Source organism: Thalassophryne amazonica, chromosome 2, assembly GCF_902500255.1.
Source record: "Thalassophryne amazonica chromosome 2, fThaAma1.1, whole genome shotgun sequence".
NCBI lineage: Eukaryota > Metazoa > Chordata > Actinopteri > Batrachoidiformes > Batrachoididae > Thalassophryne > Thalassophryne amazonica.
The window spans coordinates 141,795,183-141,811,298 of record NC_047104.1 but is presented as its reverse complement, the minus strand read 5'-3'; the positions used below and the strand labels follow the sequence as shown (position 1 = coordinate 141,811,298).

The 16,116-nt window shown below is 40.2% G+C and overlaps 1 protein-coding gene across 1 annotated transcript in view; it reads left to right on the top strand.

The window, feature by feature from the left end:
* Positions 1 to 16,116, top strand: part of leo1 (LEO1 homolog, Paf1/RNA polymerase II complex component) — a 34,017-nt gene that overhangs the window by 7,516 nt on the left and 10,385 nt on the right. The window contains exons 4-10 of the mRNA XM_034195133.1: positions 4,798 to 5,006; positions 5,202 to 5,306; positions 5,423 to 5,517; positions 6,995 to 7,143; positions 12,911 to 12,995; positions 13,718 to 13,812; positions 13,933 to 14,067. Coding sequence (XP_034051024.1) covers positions 4,798 to 5,006; positions 5,202 to 5,306; positions 5,423 to 5,517; positions 6,995 to 7,143; positions 12,911 to 12,995; positions 13,718 to 13,812; positions 13,933 to 14,067 — 873 coding nt within the window. The remainder of the gene's footprint in view (positions 1 to 4,797; positions 5,007 to 5,201; positions 5,307 to 5,422; positions 5,518 to 6,994; positions 7,144 to 12,910; positions 12,996 to 13,717; positions 13,813 to 13,932; positions 14,068 to 16,116) is intronic.

Genomic DNA, 16,116 nt, shown 5'->3' with positions numbered 1-16,116 from the left:
TGCTGTGCCACATTGCGCCTCTGCTGTGGAGAAAAAAACATTGAAACCACACACCATAAATAAAACACTGCATTTTATTGAATCCCTCTTATTGTGCCTCATGTATCAAAGTTGCGCACTTGTGGCGTAAATTTACGGTGTAAATTTGAAGTACACCAAAGTTGCCGTGACATGTATCAAGCAGTGCGCACCTGCCCATTTCCAGCGTACGCCTCACGCAACCTTGATAAATGCGGTGGGTGAAAACAATTGTAATGATAATAAACACGCCCATAAATATTCAGACTACGCTTCAGACACACCCTCATTTTACGACATGGAAGCCAGGAAGACGGTAAAGAAAAAGAACTCCACCAATCATGATGCGTGCCAATAGAGCATCAAAAGCGGCCGTCGTATTAATTGTTTTGTAGTATAATCAAAAAAGTGTTACAGTGGTCCCTTGTTTATTGCGGGAGTTACGTTCTAAAAATAGCCCGTAATACGCGAAACTGCGAAGTAGTCAGCGTTATTTTTTACAATTATTATAGACGTTTTAAAGCTGTAAAAACCCTGTAAAACCACTTTATACACTTTCTCAATCAGGCATTAACATTTTCTCACTTTTCTCTCGTGTGTAAACACTCTCAAAGTTCAAACCTTAGTCGAAAAATAAGACCAAACTGTTTTCAGGCCCAAACATTTGTTTGAGAAATAAAAATAGAACGTTTTCCTATAAATAATTATGATGGCTTTTAGAACTAACTAATTTAATTTTAACGATCAACCTACGAGGTTGGACACATAAGAAATTATTAATAGTGACTGACCAGTATTTCACAGATCGCGCCTCTGCATCCTGACGCTGCGCCTTTTTCCACTCACACCTGGCTGCAGGTGTCTGTTTCCGAGTGACAAACACAGTTATGAGTAGTTGTTGGCGCTCTTTTTTCTTCTGGGCGAGAAGATTCTTATAAACAGACACGCAGAACACAGAACACTGTTAAAAAAAAAAAAAAAAGGCATGCAAAATTGGACTAAAAACTCCGCAAAACGACGAGGTCGCGAAAGGTAAACCGCATTATAGCGAGGGACCACAGTATTCTCTTTTCACATGTCAATAATTCTTGACGTGGATATTTGCTCGCTCAGTTAATAAGACACGCCTAATTTTTCAGATTTCTTTATTCTTAAAAGGTATTTCTTTATTTATTTTATTGTGACAAATGAATGGAGAAGACACAACCTGATTGCAGCACGGGTGAAGGGAATGACAACACTACAGTTGTAATTATCAATTCCATTGTCTAAAACGATCACACCACATAAAGTTAAGCTCAGCGCTGCTCTGGCTCCAGGCTCTGGAGAAAAAGGTGAGCAGTGCTTTCTTTGGGGTCAGCGCTGTGGCCACTGATCGTGCTCGATAGACCAGCAATCCCGCAAAAATGGGATTTGTATTGATTATTATGTAGTATAATCAGGAAAGTGTTATTTATGTAACATATACATTGATTTGTATGATGGCACTGTTTATCAGGCCGATCATTTTCATTTTTATGTGGATTCCAGTGCTGGTTCATCTTGGTGTATAATTTACACCACCTCTCGACCTGGTGTATATTTTCAGCGCAGCGTACGCCAACGACCACATTGATAAATGCCAAGTGGCACAGCCATTTTGGCGTACACCCCATATATGCTCAAATATCGCCGTACGCACGTTGATACATGAGGCCCATTGAGTGGACAATACAAGTATGAACCATCTGTTTCTCTGTAGATGACCCATGGTCACAGATGTACAGTCATGACATGACATGAATGAAGCAATGCGCTCTCATTATGTCTTATTATGTGCAGCTGGCTATATAAATAATTAATACAATCACCGGGCACTAATTGGGGGAGATACTGAAGGGACATACTTTTTTACCTCCGCTAAGGAGGTTTTGTTTTCGGTCGCTTCCGTTTGTTTGTTGGTTGGTTGGTTGGATTGTTAGCAGGGTTACTCAAAAAATCCTCAATGGATTTCAATGAAATTTTTACCAGGGGTATATCTTTGCTTAACCTAGAAGTAATTAAATTTTGGTGATGATCCAGAACACGATCCAGATCCAGTAATTTTTTTAAGGATCCCTTATCATTGCAGGATAGGGCCATTTTCAACATTTTTGCATCTAACGTCATGAAGACAGGTCACAAAGGCTGAACGAAAATTAAGTTACGACACAACAATAATTTAGAATTTGTTTCTCCTCATTGAATAAACTTATTGTTAGAAAATAAAAAAAACTTGTGTAGTTTATGCAGTTTCTCTTTATAAGTACATTTGCTGAAGATCCAAGGGTTTAGCCACTGAATCTGAAATATGAACGTAGATGCGTGAAATGACGTGGAATAAGTCTCTTTGCTAAAGGGTATTCCATATGACGTCAGTGACCCTATGGCCTTGGTGAAGGTTGCTTCTAGTTGTATCATGGTATTTGTGAACTTGTTTGATTTGTTGTGATACAGTCTCATCTCACAAACATGCAAGATTGTAATGCAGTTATTTCCTACATACTTCAACATGGTGTCCATTTTGCTGTGATTGAGCATCCTGGTATAGTGTACGGCCGGCTTGAGGCGTTGAGTTGCGTTCTTCAAAGTGATTCTTCTTAGTGTCTTTCCTCGTCAATAAAGATGAATGAATAAATAATTAATGGGCATTTACACAAGCATCCCTTTACTTCACGACACATCACGACCTGCGTCGTGCTGGAGAGTAAACTTGTCTTTAACTGGTGCAGACAGGAGGCCAGAGGGGTGCCGGTGCGTGCTGATGCATACAGAGGATTTTGAAATGTTCAAAAAAAATCTTTCAAGCACAAATGTTGTGCTATGTGGCACAATCTAATCTCCAACACGACGTAGAGCTCATCAAGTGGAGTAAACAAGAAGTGAACAGAGCGAGTGGTAACGCCAGCGGATCGCATCAGAGCGCAGCTCGCCCGAACGATTATAACAAGAAGTTAAATCTGTTATAAATATACTTTAACAGCTGCACACAAGAAGGAAAGAACACACAACTGTTTTTCAAGCCATGACGATGTAAACAAGACAAATAATTACCTTTTTAGACGACTTAAAATTCTTTCTGCAGCTTGTTAGGCGTGCGTGTGTGGCTCGGCTGCAGCCTCCTCTGTGATTCAGGAAGTGCTTAGAGCCGTTTTCAAAGGCCAATTTGCAGAAAAAAATGATTAATCCGTCATGAAATAATTATACGCAACATCCAGTTCAGCGCACGTGGCAACCAGTAGAACAAAGAACGGCGTCCAGCTGTGAACACAGCGGTGGGGGGGGGGTCATCACGACACAGGTCGTGCTGTTGCGTGAAGCAGGTCACGCACAAAACACCAGTTTGGCTTTAACACCAGTTCAGCTTTAACGATTGTTAATTAACAGCCACATGGAGCCCCAAATAGGAGCCTGATTTATGCTTCTGCAACTCTGTAGCTCCGTGGCCACGTAATCACATCGAAGGGGGAATGAGCCTTTCGAAGTTCTCAGTCGCGTTGGTGGGTGTCTCAATGCAATTTACCGCCGGACTAGTAGGGGGCACGAGGTGAAGAACAAGGTAGGGCCTTTTTTCCACCTGCACTACCACTGCTGCTGGTCATTTTTTCCATTTTCTGGACTAATTTGTCCCTCAACGACCTCCACTTCTTTATACAATCATCGACCTCCAAACCAACATAAAGTGCACTTTCTCTTCATGAATTTCAAGTCATTTGAGCATCTTTGTAGTTTGTCGACTCACTGTTGTAACGTTGGTCAAATTTGTGGACGTCTTTGGTCAAATTTGCCTCTATTTGATTCATGATTGAAATGTAATCAGCGTGCACACTGTAAAAACTTTGAATCACACTTTAAATATGACAGGAAAGGAAGGAATTAACTAGGCTACCAAGGCATGCTTGTGTAAATGGGCCTTTAGTGTTCCAAGATGAGACACTTTGCCGGAACTATCCCATCGCTCTGTGACCCATTAACAGTGACATCAAGATAAGATAATCCTTTATTGTCCCTCAAGGGAGAAATTTGCATTTGTTGCAGCAGCGACAGCGACAACAGAGTGTACAAAAGGTTTTTCACCACTGCCCATCCAAGGTAGATGCGTGTTGATATGGCACTAGTTTTACACCGGGTACCCTTCCTGATGCAATTCCATATTAAATGGAGAAATTTGGCAGGAGTGGGGTTTGAACCAGGAACATTCTGCACTGAAACCAAGCGCACTAACCACTTAACCGCTCGTGTGTACAAAGTAGTGTACAAAAAGGTAAAGGAGGAAAAAGTGCCATGCTTTAGACAACCTGCACATAGAGAAACACAATTATTGCACACAATAATTAAATTTAAAAAGTCCAATTCAGGAAAACTGTGTAGGACAGTGCTGATTGTGCAGTCTGTCAGCAGCAGGAAGAAAGCACCTACGGTGCCTCTCTCCTTCTCTCTCTCTCTCTCTCACACACACACACAATGGCTGGAGCAACATGTCATTGAAGGAACTGTTCAGTACTGTCAGAGTACTTTGCATTGGATGGCGCACATTCGTCAACATGGATGATTAGCTAATCATCCTCCTCTCTCCCACCACCTGCACTGGATCAAGTTGGCACCCCCAAGACAGTACTGGCCTTCTTAATCAGTTTGTCCAGTCTCCTCCTGTCTGCAGCAGAGATGCTGCTGCCCCAACAAACTACACCATGGTCCATGTCTTTGTCACAGTACATGTACTTGTTAATGTTCTGTTCCCATGTTTTTGTTTGAAAACAGTTTGCACAGCGATCCTCGTACTCCTCAGTCAGGCCCAGGCACTCCTCACTCTGACGGAGAAGCTTCCGGTAGGGAGAACCAGTCAGACGATGACAAGTGGGAAGGAGGCCCTAAGAGTGACCTGTCAGAGGACGAGGATGAAAAACCTCATTACTCCGACGAAGAAAGAGAAAACTCTGACGACGAGGGCCAGCAGAACAGAAAGTCAGGTAGAGCTGCAGCCTGGAGTCAGAGGACAACAGCTTAGTGGACATGAATCATATGAGAACATTTGATGTTGAGGTCTGAGATTTATCTCAGAATTCACTAATGCTTCTCTGTACAATCATCATGTGTTCACTTATTACAGCTGCCATTGAACACACGCTGCTTCATGACAATCTATCGAAATTTTTCTTTTTCAGAATTTGAAAAAGGCAGCGATAGTGAAGACGACTTTATCCGACACAAAACCAAAACCAAATCTGCCTCTGATTCGGATTCAGACAGCGATGTTGGAGAAAAGAGCAGTAAGAACCAAATTAAGCCAATTATTTGTTCGATTCATAGAACTACAATTCAAACATTGTAGGGTTATTTGTTCTTAAGTTCCATTTTAAACCAGGGTTTTCTTTGTTCATCACAGCAAAGAAAGCAGCTGCAGATGACCTGTTTGGAGAAGCAGATGACATTTCCTCAGACAGTGATGCAGAAAAGCCTCCAACACCAGGACAACCCCTGGTATCTCTTCAGATTTCTAACTACTCTCTTACTCTTCACTCATAGTGCAGCAGATAACAGAATATTTACAGAGGAATCCTTCAAATGGTGATACAAGCACCAAATTTGGCAAAAGTACACCTTAGATATTACTCTTTTGAAAAACCAATAGCCACTTGAATTTTCAATAAGAGGCCACGTAGGGGTCAATTGAAGAATTACATAGGGGTCAAAATACAAAAATGCTCCAGTCATATTGAAAATTATACCACATTATTTGTCTGATTGTAAAGATTCCAAAAAGGCATAGTTTGGACTATCTATGACTGAATTCTATAGAGTTATGGGGTAAAAACAACAAGAATGCTGACAAAGTTCAGTTTGTACAGAGGTCAAAAGTTAGTTACTCCAATTTTGTTCAGAGGTGATGCAAATTATTAGTTGAGTTAATAGGGTTTCAAAAAGGAATAGTTTGCACCATGTATCATGCTTAGTTATCACGTTACGGGGTAACATATGTCACATGTCATAGAATTCAATGGATGTCAACATTATTTGACCTTTACTTTAGAGACTAAGCATTCAACACTGTCAAAACTATTCCATTTATTAATCCAAGTAGCTCAATCAACAATTTGCACCATTTTTTACTAAAACTGGAGCAACTTTAACTTTTGACCCCTGTACAAACTGAAATTGACCTTTGTCACCATTCTTAAAGTTTTTACCCCATAACTCCAGAACATTCAGTCATAGATAGTTCAAACTATACCTTTTTGGAATCTTTATGATCAGACAAATAATGTGGTATAGTTTTCAATATGATTGGAGCATTTTTATAATTTAACCCCTGTGTAATTCTTCAATTGTCCCCTACGTGACTGCCTATTGAAAATTCAAGTGGCCCGTCGGATTTTTCAAAAGAGCAATGTCTAAGGAGAATTTGTGCTGGATTTGGTGCTTGTATCACCATGGGAAGTATTGTTTCAGTTATTTGCTGCACTAATTTGGCAGGTTTCCATTACCCTCTAAATTATACAATTTGAAGTAGCAAATAGAAAATATAATTCATGGAAACACACTTGTGGATCTCAGAGGAAGAGAGGAAGAGCTTGTTAAACTTTATAAGACCCAGCCATGACCCATCTTCAATGCTCTTGAATTTGGGGGAAATAAACGATATGGCAGTATTTAGCGGGACTTAACCTTTTGTCATCATGACCACTGGAATTAGTTATCATTCATATTCTATCACTCATTGGAAATGCTGTCATTTTGCAATAGTATTTAGTCGACATTCTGAAAATATCACTTCACTTTTGTGCAAATCTGTAATGGATACTCAGCTACTGTCTGCTTTTCTGTGTTGGTCGTCCACCCTCTTTAATTTATAAAGACTTTTGGAATAATTCTCAAACCTAACCCTGTCATCTGATCCCTATTAACATGTGTCCTTCAAACATGTGGTCTGAAGTGTTTGTTGTGTGTTTATGTTCAGGATGCAGAGGACAGGATAGACGCAGAGCAGGTGGAGGAGGAGCCTGTACCCGAGACACGGATTGAAGTAGAGATTCCTAAAGTCAGCACTGACCTGGGATCGGACCTTTATTTTGTTAAACTCCCCAACTTTTTATCGGTGGAACCCAGGTTAGAGCAATGACACCTCATACAGCTTCATTAAGACATAAGGAAAGTAAGTACAGTGGGGTAAAAAAGTATTTACTCAGTCCCTGATTGTGCAAGTTCTCCTACTTAGAAAGATGAGAGAGGTCTGTAATTTTCATCATAAGTACACTTCAGTTATGAGAGACAAAATGAGAAAAAAAAAAAATCCAGAAAATTACATTGTAGGATTTAAAAAAAAAAAAAAAATTTATTTGTAAATTGTGGTGAAACATAAGTATTTTGTCACCCACAAACAAGCAAGATTTCTGGCTCTCACAGACCTGTAACTTCTTCTTTGAGAAGCTCTTCTGTCCTCTACCTGTTACCTGTATTAATGGCACCTGTTGGAACTCGTTATATGTATAAAAGACACCTGTCCACAGCCTCAAACAGTCAGACTCCAAACTCGACCATGGCCAAAACCAAAGAGCTGTTGAAGGACACCAGAAAGAAAATTGTACATGTACACCAGGCTGGGAAGAGTGAATCTACAATAGTCAAGCAGGCTGGTGTGAATAAATCAACTGTGGGAGTAATCGTAAGAAAATAGAAGACATACAAGACCACTGATAATCTCCCTCGATCTGGGGCTCCACGCAAGATCTCATCCCGTGGGGTCAAAATGATCATGAGAATGGTGAACAAAAATCCCAGAACTACATGGAGGGACCTGATGAAATACCTGCAGAGAGCTGGGACCAAAGTAACTCAAACTCAAAGGGACTCAAATCCTGCAGTGCCAGGCGTGTCCCCCTGCTTAAGCCAGTACACGTCCAGGCCCGTCTGAAGTTTGCCAGAGAGCATATGGATGATCCAGAAGAATTTGGGAGAATATCATGTGGTCAGATGAAACCAAAATAGAACTTTTTGGTAAAAACTCAACTCGTGTTTGGAGGAAGAAGAATGCTGAGTTACATTCCAAGAACACCATATCTACTGTGAAGCATGGGGGTGGAAACATCATGCTTTGGGGCTGTTTATCTGCAAAGGGGACAGGACAGCTGATCTGTGTTAAGGGAAGAATGAACTGGGCCATGTATTGTGAGATTTTAAGCCAAAACCTCCTTCCATCAGTGAGAGCATTGAAGATGCAACATGGCTGGGTCTTCCAGCATGACAATGATCCCAAACACACCGCTCGGGCAACAAAGGAGAGCTCCGTAAAAAGCATTTCAAGGTCCTGGAGTGGCTGAGCCAGTCTCCAGACCTCAACCCCATAGAAAATTTGTTGAGGGAGTTGAAAGTCCGTGTTGCCCAGCGACAGCCCCAAAACATCACTGCTCTAGAGGAGATCTGCATGGAGGAATGGGCCAAAATACCAGCTACAGTGTGTGCAAACCTGGTGAAGACTTACAGGAAACATTTGACCTCTGTCATTGCCAACAAAGATTATGTTACAAAGTATTGAGTTGAACTTTTGTTATTGACCAAATACTTATTTTCCACCATAATTTACAAATAAATTCTTTTTAAAAATTTTCTCATTTTGTCTCTCATAGTTGAAGTGTACCTATGATGAAAATTACAGACCTCTCTCATCTTTCTAAATAGGAGAACGTACACAATCAGGGACTGAGTAAATACTTTTTTACCCCAATGTAAGTCCCTTCAGCTGCTCCTTGTTTTGCACTCAGATTTGAGGTGGATCTGCATGTTGAATTGGCAGTGATTTTTATACCGGATGTCCTTCCTGATGCAACTCCACATTACATGGAGAAATGTGGCAGTGATGGGGTTTGAACTGGTGTTGCAGACCGAACGGTCCCCACTAAATATTGGTCCGCCCTGCCTCTGCTGCGCATGCGTCTTTTCAGAGCTCAGTAGCTTGTCTGAGACGGAGTCTCTTCACCCAAAGTGATCAAATGGATTAATGACAAGGTATACCTCTTAAATCATTCTAAAGTCAGTTTTAAGCAGAAACGAGGCGATGCTCTGTGACACTTTGAAATGACTGACATGCAGTGAACATATCAGCTAGAAGCTCGTGTAGCTACGGAGCTCCGATCGCTTCCTCTGTCTTTTATGATGAAATATTGCTGAATTTATGTGGAAATCATTGTTGTACAAAAGCTTCAGATATCTGTCGCTGAGATAGTTGATGACTGGAGTGCAATTTGAACGAGGTGATAATCTGTGAACCACGGCTAATGACGCATGCGCATTGAAGGAGGTGGGGGGGGGGCAATTTTTAGGAAGGACCATTCGGTTTGCGACACCGAGAACACTGAAACCAAGCGTGCTAACTTTGCCACCACCCCTGCTGCTTCATTAAGACAATGCATGAGTTAATTTCATTATTTTACAACCCCTGGCAATAATTATGGAATCACCGGCCTTGGAGGATGTTCATTCAGTTGTTTAATTTTGTAGAAAAAAAGCAGATCACAGACATGACACAAAACTAAAATCATTTCAAATGGCAACTTCCTGGCTTTAAGAAACACTATAAGAAATCAGGAAAAATAATTGTGGCAGTCAGTAACGGTTACTTTTTTAGACCAAGCAGAGGGAAAAAAATATGGACTCACTCAATTCTGAGGAATAAATTATGGAATCACCCTGTAAATTTTCATCCCCAGAACTAACACCTGCATCAAATCAGATCTGCTCGTTAGTCTGCATCTAAAAAGGAGTGATCACACCTTGGAGAGCTGTTGCACCAAGTGGACTGACATGAATCATGGCTCCAACACGAGAGATGTCAATTGAAACAAAGGAGAGGATTATCAAACTCTTAAAAGAGGGTAAATCATCACGCAATGTTGCAAAAGATGTTGGTTGTTCACAGTCAGCAGTGTCTAAACTCTGGACCAAATACAAACAACATGGGAAGGTTGTTAAAGGCAAACATACTGGTAGACCAAGGAAGACATCAAAGCGTCAAGACAGAAAACTTAAAGCAATATGTCTCAAAAATTGAAAATGCACAACAAAACAAATGAGGAACGAATGGGAGGAAAATGGAGTCAATGTCTGTGACTGAACTGTAAGAAACCGCCTAAAGGAAATGGGATTTACATACAGAAAAGCTAAACGAAAGCCATCATTAACACCTAAACAGAAAAAAACAAGGTTACAATGGGCGAAGGAAAAGCAATTGTGGACTGTGGATGACTGGATGAAAGTCATATTCAGTGATGAATCTCGAATCTGCATTGGGCAAGGTGATGATCCTGGAACTTTTGTTTGGTGCTGTTCCAATGAGATTTATAAAGATGACTGCCTGAAGAGAACATGTAAATTTCCACAGTCATTGATGATATGGGGCTGCATGTCAGGTAAAGACACTGGGGAGATGGCTGTCATTACATCATCAATAAATGCACAAGTTTACGATGATATTTTGGACACTTTTCTTATCCCATCAATTGAAAGGATGTTTGGGGATGATGAAATCATTTCTCAAGATGATAATGCATCTTGCCATAGAGCAAAAACTGTGAAAACAGTCCTTGCAAAAAGACACATAGGGTCAATGTCATAGCCTACAAATAGTCCAGATCTTAATCCAATTGAAAATCTTTGGTGGAAGTTGAAGAAAATGGTCCATGACAAGGCTCCAACCTGCAAAGCTGATCTGGCAACAGCAATCAGAGAAAGTTGGAGCCAGATTGATGAAGAGTACTGTTTGTCACTCATTAAGTCCATGCCTCAGAGACTGCAAGCTGTTATAAAAGCCAGAGATGGTGCAACAAAATACTAGTGATGTGTTGGAGCGTTCTTTTGTTTTTCATGATTCCATAATTTTTTCCTCAGAATTGAGTGATTCCATATTTTTTTTCCTTCTGCTTGGTCTAAAAAAGTAACCGTTACTGACTGACCACAAGTTTTTTCTTGATTTCTTATAGTGTTTCTTAAAGCCAGAAAGTTACCATTTGAAATGACTTTAGTTTTGTGTCATGTCTGTGATCTGCTTTTTTTCTACAAAATTAAACAACTGAATGAACATCCTCCGAGGCCGGTGATTCCATATTTTTTGCCAGGGGTTGTATTATGAGTTATTAATGTACATCTGTGTCCTCTGGCAAGTCATCTCCACACTGTTCAGCTAAATGGGATGAGTTGAGATTATCCATCAAAGCATTTGTTAAGTTAAGCCCCAAGTGTTGGCAAACTGGCATGTGAAGGTCATGAATACATGAATACGATTTCTTTTAATGATATAACTCGCCAGACTTGTGCCATGTCACATCTGCTCAGACTATTGTAGCATGCCCATAGTATAACTAACACAATCAGCATTAGCATGCATGCAGGTGAGTATTCGGTACTTATACTTTTGGATCTGAATACAGGTAGATCTTCTGCCATTCTGCTCTATGGGGTTCCCCAGGGTTCTATTCTGGGACCTTGGACATATCTTGAGTTCTTTAGATGATGTCTCATATCATTGTTATGCAGATGATATCCAGCTGTACATCTTGCTTACACCTCAGAATGTTGCTAAGGTATCTGTCCTTCAAAACTATGTTAATATCATAAAAAACTAGATGGTCGCTAACTATGTGTCACTTAATATGTCAAAAACTGAAGTTCTTGTTTGTGCCCCTGGCGAGTTTGTTCCCTCAGTGATTATGAACCTTGGCTCTCTGTCTTCTTCTGTTCACTCAGTCAGCAGTCAGAAATCTGGGCGTTACAATTGACCAGCCTCTCAGTTTTGAGTCACCTGTTAGCCATCTTGTAGAATCTTGCTTCTTCCATTTGCAGAATATTACCCACTTTAGAAACATTGTGTCTCAAGCTGAACGAGAAATGATCATCCATGCTTTCATTACATCATGTCTCAACTATTGTAATTCGCTGTTTCCTAGCCTCAGTAAGTCTTCTCTGGATCGCTTACAAACGGTCCAGAATGCTGCAAGGCTTCTTACAAGGTCCTGTAAGAGGTTTCATGTAACACCCATTCTGTCCTCTTGGCATTGGCTCCCCATTCAGTTCAAATTGCAATTTAAAATATTGGTGATGACTTTTAGAGCTCTGCATGGTCAAATGCTACTCTACATCAGTGGACCTTTGCATCATTATATAACAAGCGGGTCTCTGAGGTCCTCAGACCAGAATCTGTTAGTTGTACTTTGGTCAAGGCTGAAGACCAAAGGAAACTGTGCGTTTAAGGTTGTGGCTTCCAAACTGTGGAACACACTGCCGTTACATCTGTTCTTGTAGACTCTGTTGAAACTTTTGAAGCGAAGCTTAAAGCCTGATTTATGGAACCGTGGCGGTCCGAGGCAGAAAAAACTCTCTGCCTTGTTCTTCAGGTTGCGTCCCCTACATACTCTTCCAGCGGTAAATTGCAGTACGACACACCAATGCGACAGAGAACTTTGAAAGGGTCACGCCTAAATTAACATCGTTGCGTAGCCTTGGAGTTACGGAGTTGTAGAAGCATAAATCAGGCTTAAGACCCTCTTGTACAGACTCGCTTTTAACTAGTTTTATGTTACTGCTGTTTTCATTTCTGTCTTTCTACTTAACTTGCATTATGGGCTCTGCTCAAATGCAAGGGATTATCACAGTATGTCAAAGCTAACACTGGAAAACACCATTTTTGAACACCTTGTGAATCCCTCCAGAGTTTAAACACGACTACAGCACAATCAAGGACACCGTCCTGGACCCTCAAAGGTTTTTCAACACATGGACAAGGATTCAAACTGCGACCTTTCAGGATGCATATCTGTGAAAGTGAGTGAGAGGCTTTGCTTTGAATTCTTTCATTTTGTGATTTTCTTGTATTTTCATTTTCCAGACCGTTTGATCCCCAGTATTATGAGGATGAATTTGAGGATGAAGAGATGCTGGACGAAGAGGGCCGGACCAGACTCAAACTTAAGGCATGTTGTCGACTGTGTGTGGAGTTTTCTTGATTATTTTAAGTTGAATTGAATGCATTCTGAGGATTGTCAGCTTTTAAGAAACTCAAAACTGCTGTTTTTTTTTCTTTACTTTAACTGAGAGGAAGTAGGGTTGTCAGAAAAATTGATATGCAGATACTAATCAATATTAAAAAATTTAGTGGACTTCCAAAGAAGGAGATGGTGTCTTGCTAACAAGGAAGTAAATGCTATAACCTCCAGTTGCATAGAGGTGTACCGCTTGTGGTCTTCTGGGCACCCAAATATGAGAGTATGGGGAGAGGCATTTGTAGATATGGAGAGTATTTTAGACATACTTTCAAAGAAAAGAGCATGTGTGACTAATATTGCAGGATGAAGCACGACATTTCTCATATCTGTCAGTGACGGAGGCATAAATCCGTGATAAACAGACTTGGGAAAAATGAATCCTGAACAGTACCTTTAAATTCTATAAGTGTGAGATGAGCACAAGTTGATCTTGTATAGATTTCATCATAAAACAGAAGTTTATTCTAAACATATGAGATGAGTGACTTTTGAAGGCATAGTGACAGGCTCATCCCACAGTTGACTCTGAGATATGGCGGCACCACCCACACCCCCCGACCCCGGTGGTATCAAAAATATTATGTAATATTTTTCTGGGTGTCAGTTTTGAGTTTGAAATTCTAGTATCGTAACAACTGTCTGTCCCTCAGGTGGAAAATACAATTCGGTGGAGAGCCAAGAGGGACGAGGAAGGAAATGAAACACGGGAGAGCAACGCACGTATTGTCAAGTGGTCTGACGGCAGGTGAGTGCTGTTGTCAACCTGGTTGTTGGGGGTCTTACGCACAGAACAGGAAATGACTTGTACTTGTTTTTTTTTTTTTGTTTTGTTTTTTTTGCCCTGATTGAATTGTCCTTGCCACAGCATGTCTCTGCATCTGGGGAACGAAGTCTTCGATGTTTACAAAGCTCCTCTTCAGGGAGATCACAACCACCTCTTCATCCGACAGGGCACAGGACTGCAGGGACAGGCAGTGTTCAAAACCAAACTCACATTCAGGTAACACAACTAGGGCTGCAACGAATGATTATTTGGATCATCTATGAATCTGATGGGGTTTCGCCACGATTAATCAGATTAGCGGGGAATTTTTTTTAAAATGTGCCAGGGAAATAATTTTTCTCTCCTTCCATCAGATATTTAACAACAGAACATTATTTGAAAACTTAAAATACTTGAAAATCAACAAATTGTCAAATGTCCCTTGGCTGTTGAAATATAAAATAATAAAGAAGAAAAATAATTATTTCAAATGGCATTGCTTTATCAAAGTGCTGAGTTGCCATAAAACAACATTGAAACATATAAATGTTATAAAATACGTATATGGTGAAAAAAGAGGTATTTTATTGCTGCAAATGAGCAATTAGCATAACCAGTTAACCATAAAACCTAAATCAAAAACTGTAGCCTGACGCATTATATGTGCAACATTCTCTGTATAACTTGTAAACTATGTGGTCATTTTACAATGACACATGTGACTCATGTCTCTTTCTCTAAAATTGTATTGTAGCATTATTAGTTATTATTACTATTATTATTGTTTCTATTATTATTGCTACAACCCCTGGCAATAATTATGGAATCACAGGCCTCGGAGGATGTTCATTCAGTTGTTTAATTTTGTAGAAAAAAAAGCAGATCACAGACATGACACAAAACTAAAGTCATTTCAAATGGCAACTTTCTGGCTTTAAGAAACACTATAAGAAATCAGGAAAAATAATTGTGGCAGTCAGTAACGGTTACTTTTTTAGACCAAGCAGAGGGAAAAAAATATGGAATCACTCAATTCTGAGGAATAAATTATGGAATCACCCTGTAAATTTTCATCCCCAAAACTAACACCTGCATCAAATCAGATCTGCTCGTTAGTCTGCATCTAAAAAGGAGTGATCACACCTTGGAGAGCTGTTGCACCAAGTGGACTGACATGAATCATGGCTCCAACACGAGAGATGTCAATTGAAACAAAGGAGAGGATTATCAAACTCTTAAAAGAGGGTAAATCATCACGCAATGTTGCAAAAGATGTTGGTTGTTCACAGTCAGCTGTGTCTAAACTCTGGACCAAATACAAACAACATGGGAAGGTTGTTAAAGGCAAACATACTGGTAGACCAAGGAAGACATCAAAGTGTCAAGACAGAAAACTTAAAGCAGTATGTCTCAAAAATCGAAAATGCACAACAAAACAAATGAGGAACGAATGGGAGGAAACTGGAGTCAACGTCTGTGACCGAACTGTAAGAAACCGCCTAAAGGAAATGGGATTTACATACAGAAAAGCTAAACAAAAGCCATCATTAACACCTAAACAGAAAACAACAAGGTTACAATGGGCTAAGGAAAAGCAATCGTGGACTGTGGATGACTGGATGACAGTCATATTCAGTGATGAATCTCGAATCTGCATTGGGCAAGGTGATGATGGTGGAACTTTTGTTTGGTGCCGTTCCAATGAGATTTATAAAGATGACTGCCTGAAGAGAACATGTAAATTTCCACAGTCATTGATGATATGGGGCTGCATGTCAGGTAAAGGCACTGGGGAGATGGCTGTCATTACATCATCAATAAATGCACAAGTTTACGTTGATATTTTGGACACTTTTCTTATCCCATCAATTGAAAGGATGTTTGGGGGTGATGAAATCATTTTTCAAGATGATAATGCATCTTGCCATAGAGCAAAAACTGTGAAAACATTCCTTGCAAAAAGACACATAGGGTCAATGTCATGGCCTGCAAATAGTCCGGATCTTAATCCAATTGAAAATCTTTGGTGGAAGTTGAAGAAAATGGTCCATGACAAGGCTCCAAACTGCAAAGCAGATCTGGCAACAGCAATCAGAGAAAGTTGGAGCCAGATTGATGAAGAGTACTGTTTGTCACTCATTAAGTCCATGCTTCAGAGACTGCAAGCGGTTATAAAAGCCAGAGGTGGTGCAACAAAATACTAGTGATGTGTTGGAGCGTTCTTTTGTTTTTCATGATTCCATAATTTTTTCCTCAGAATTGAGTGATTCCATATTTTTTTCCCTC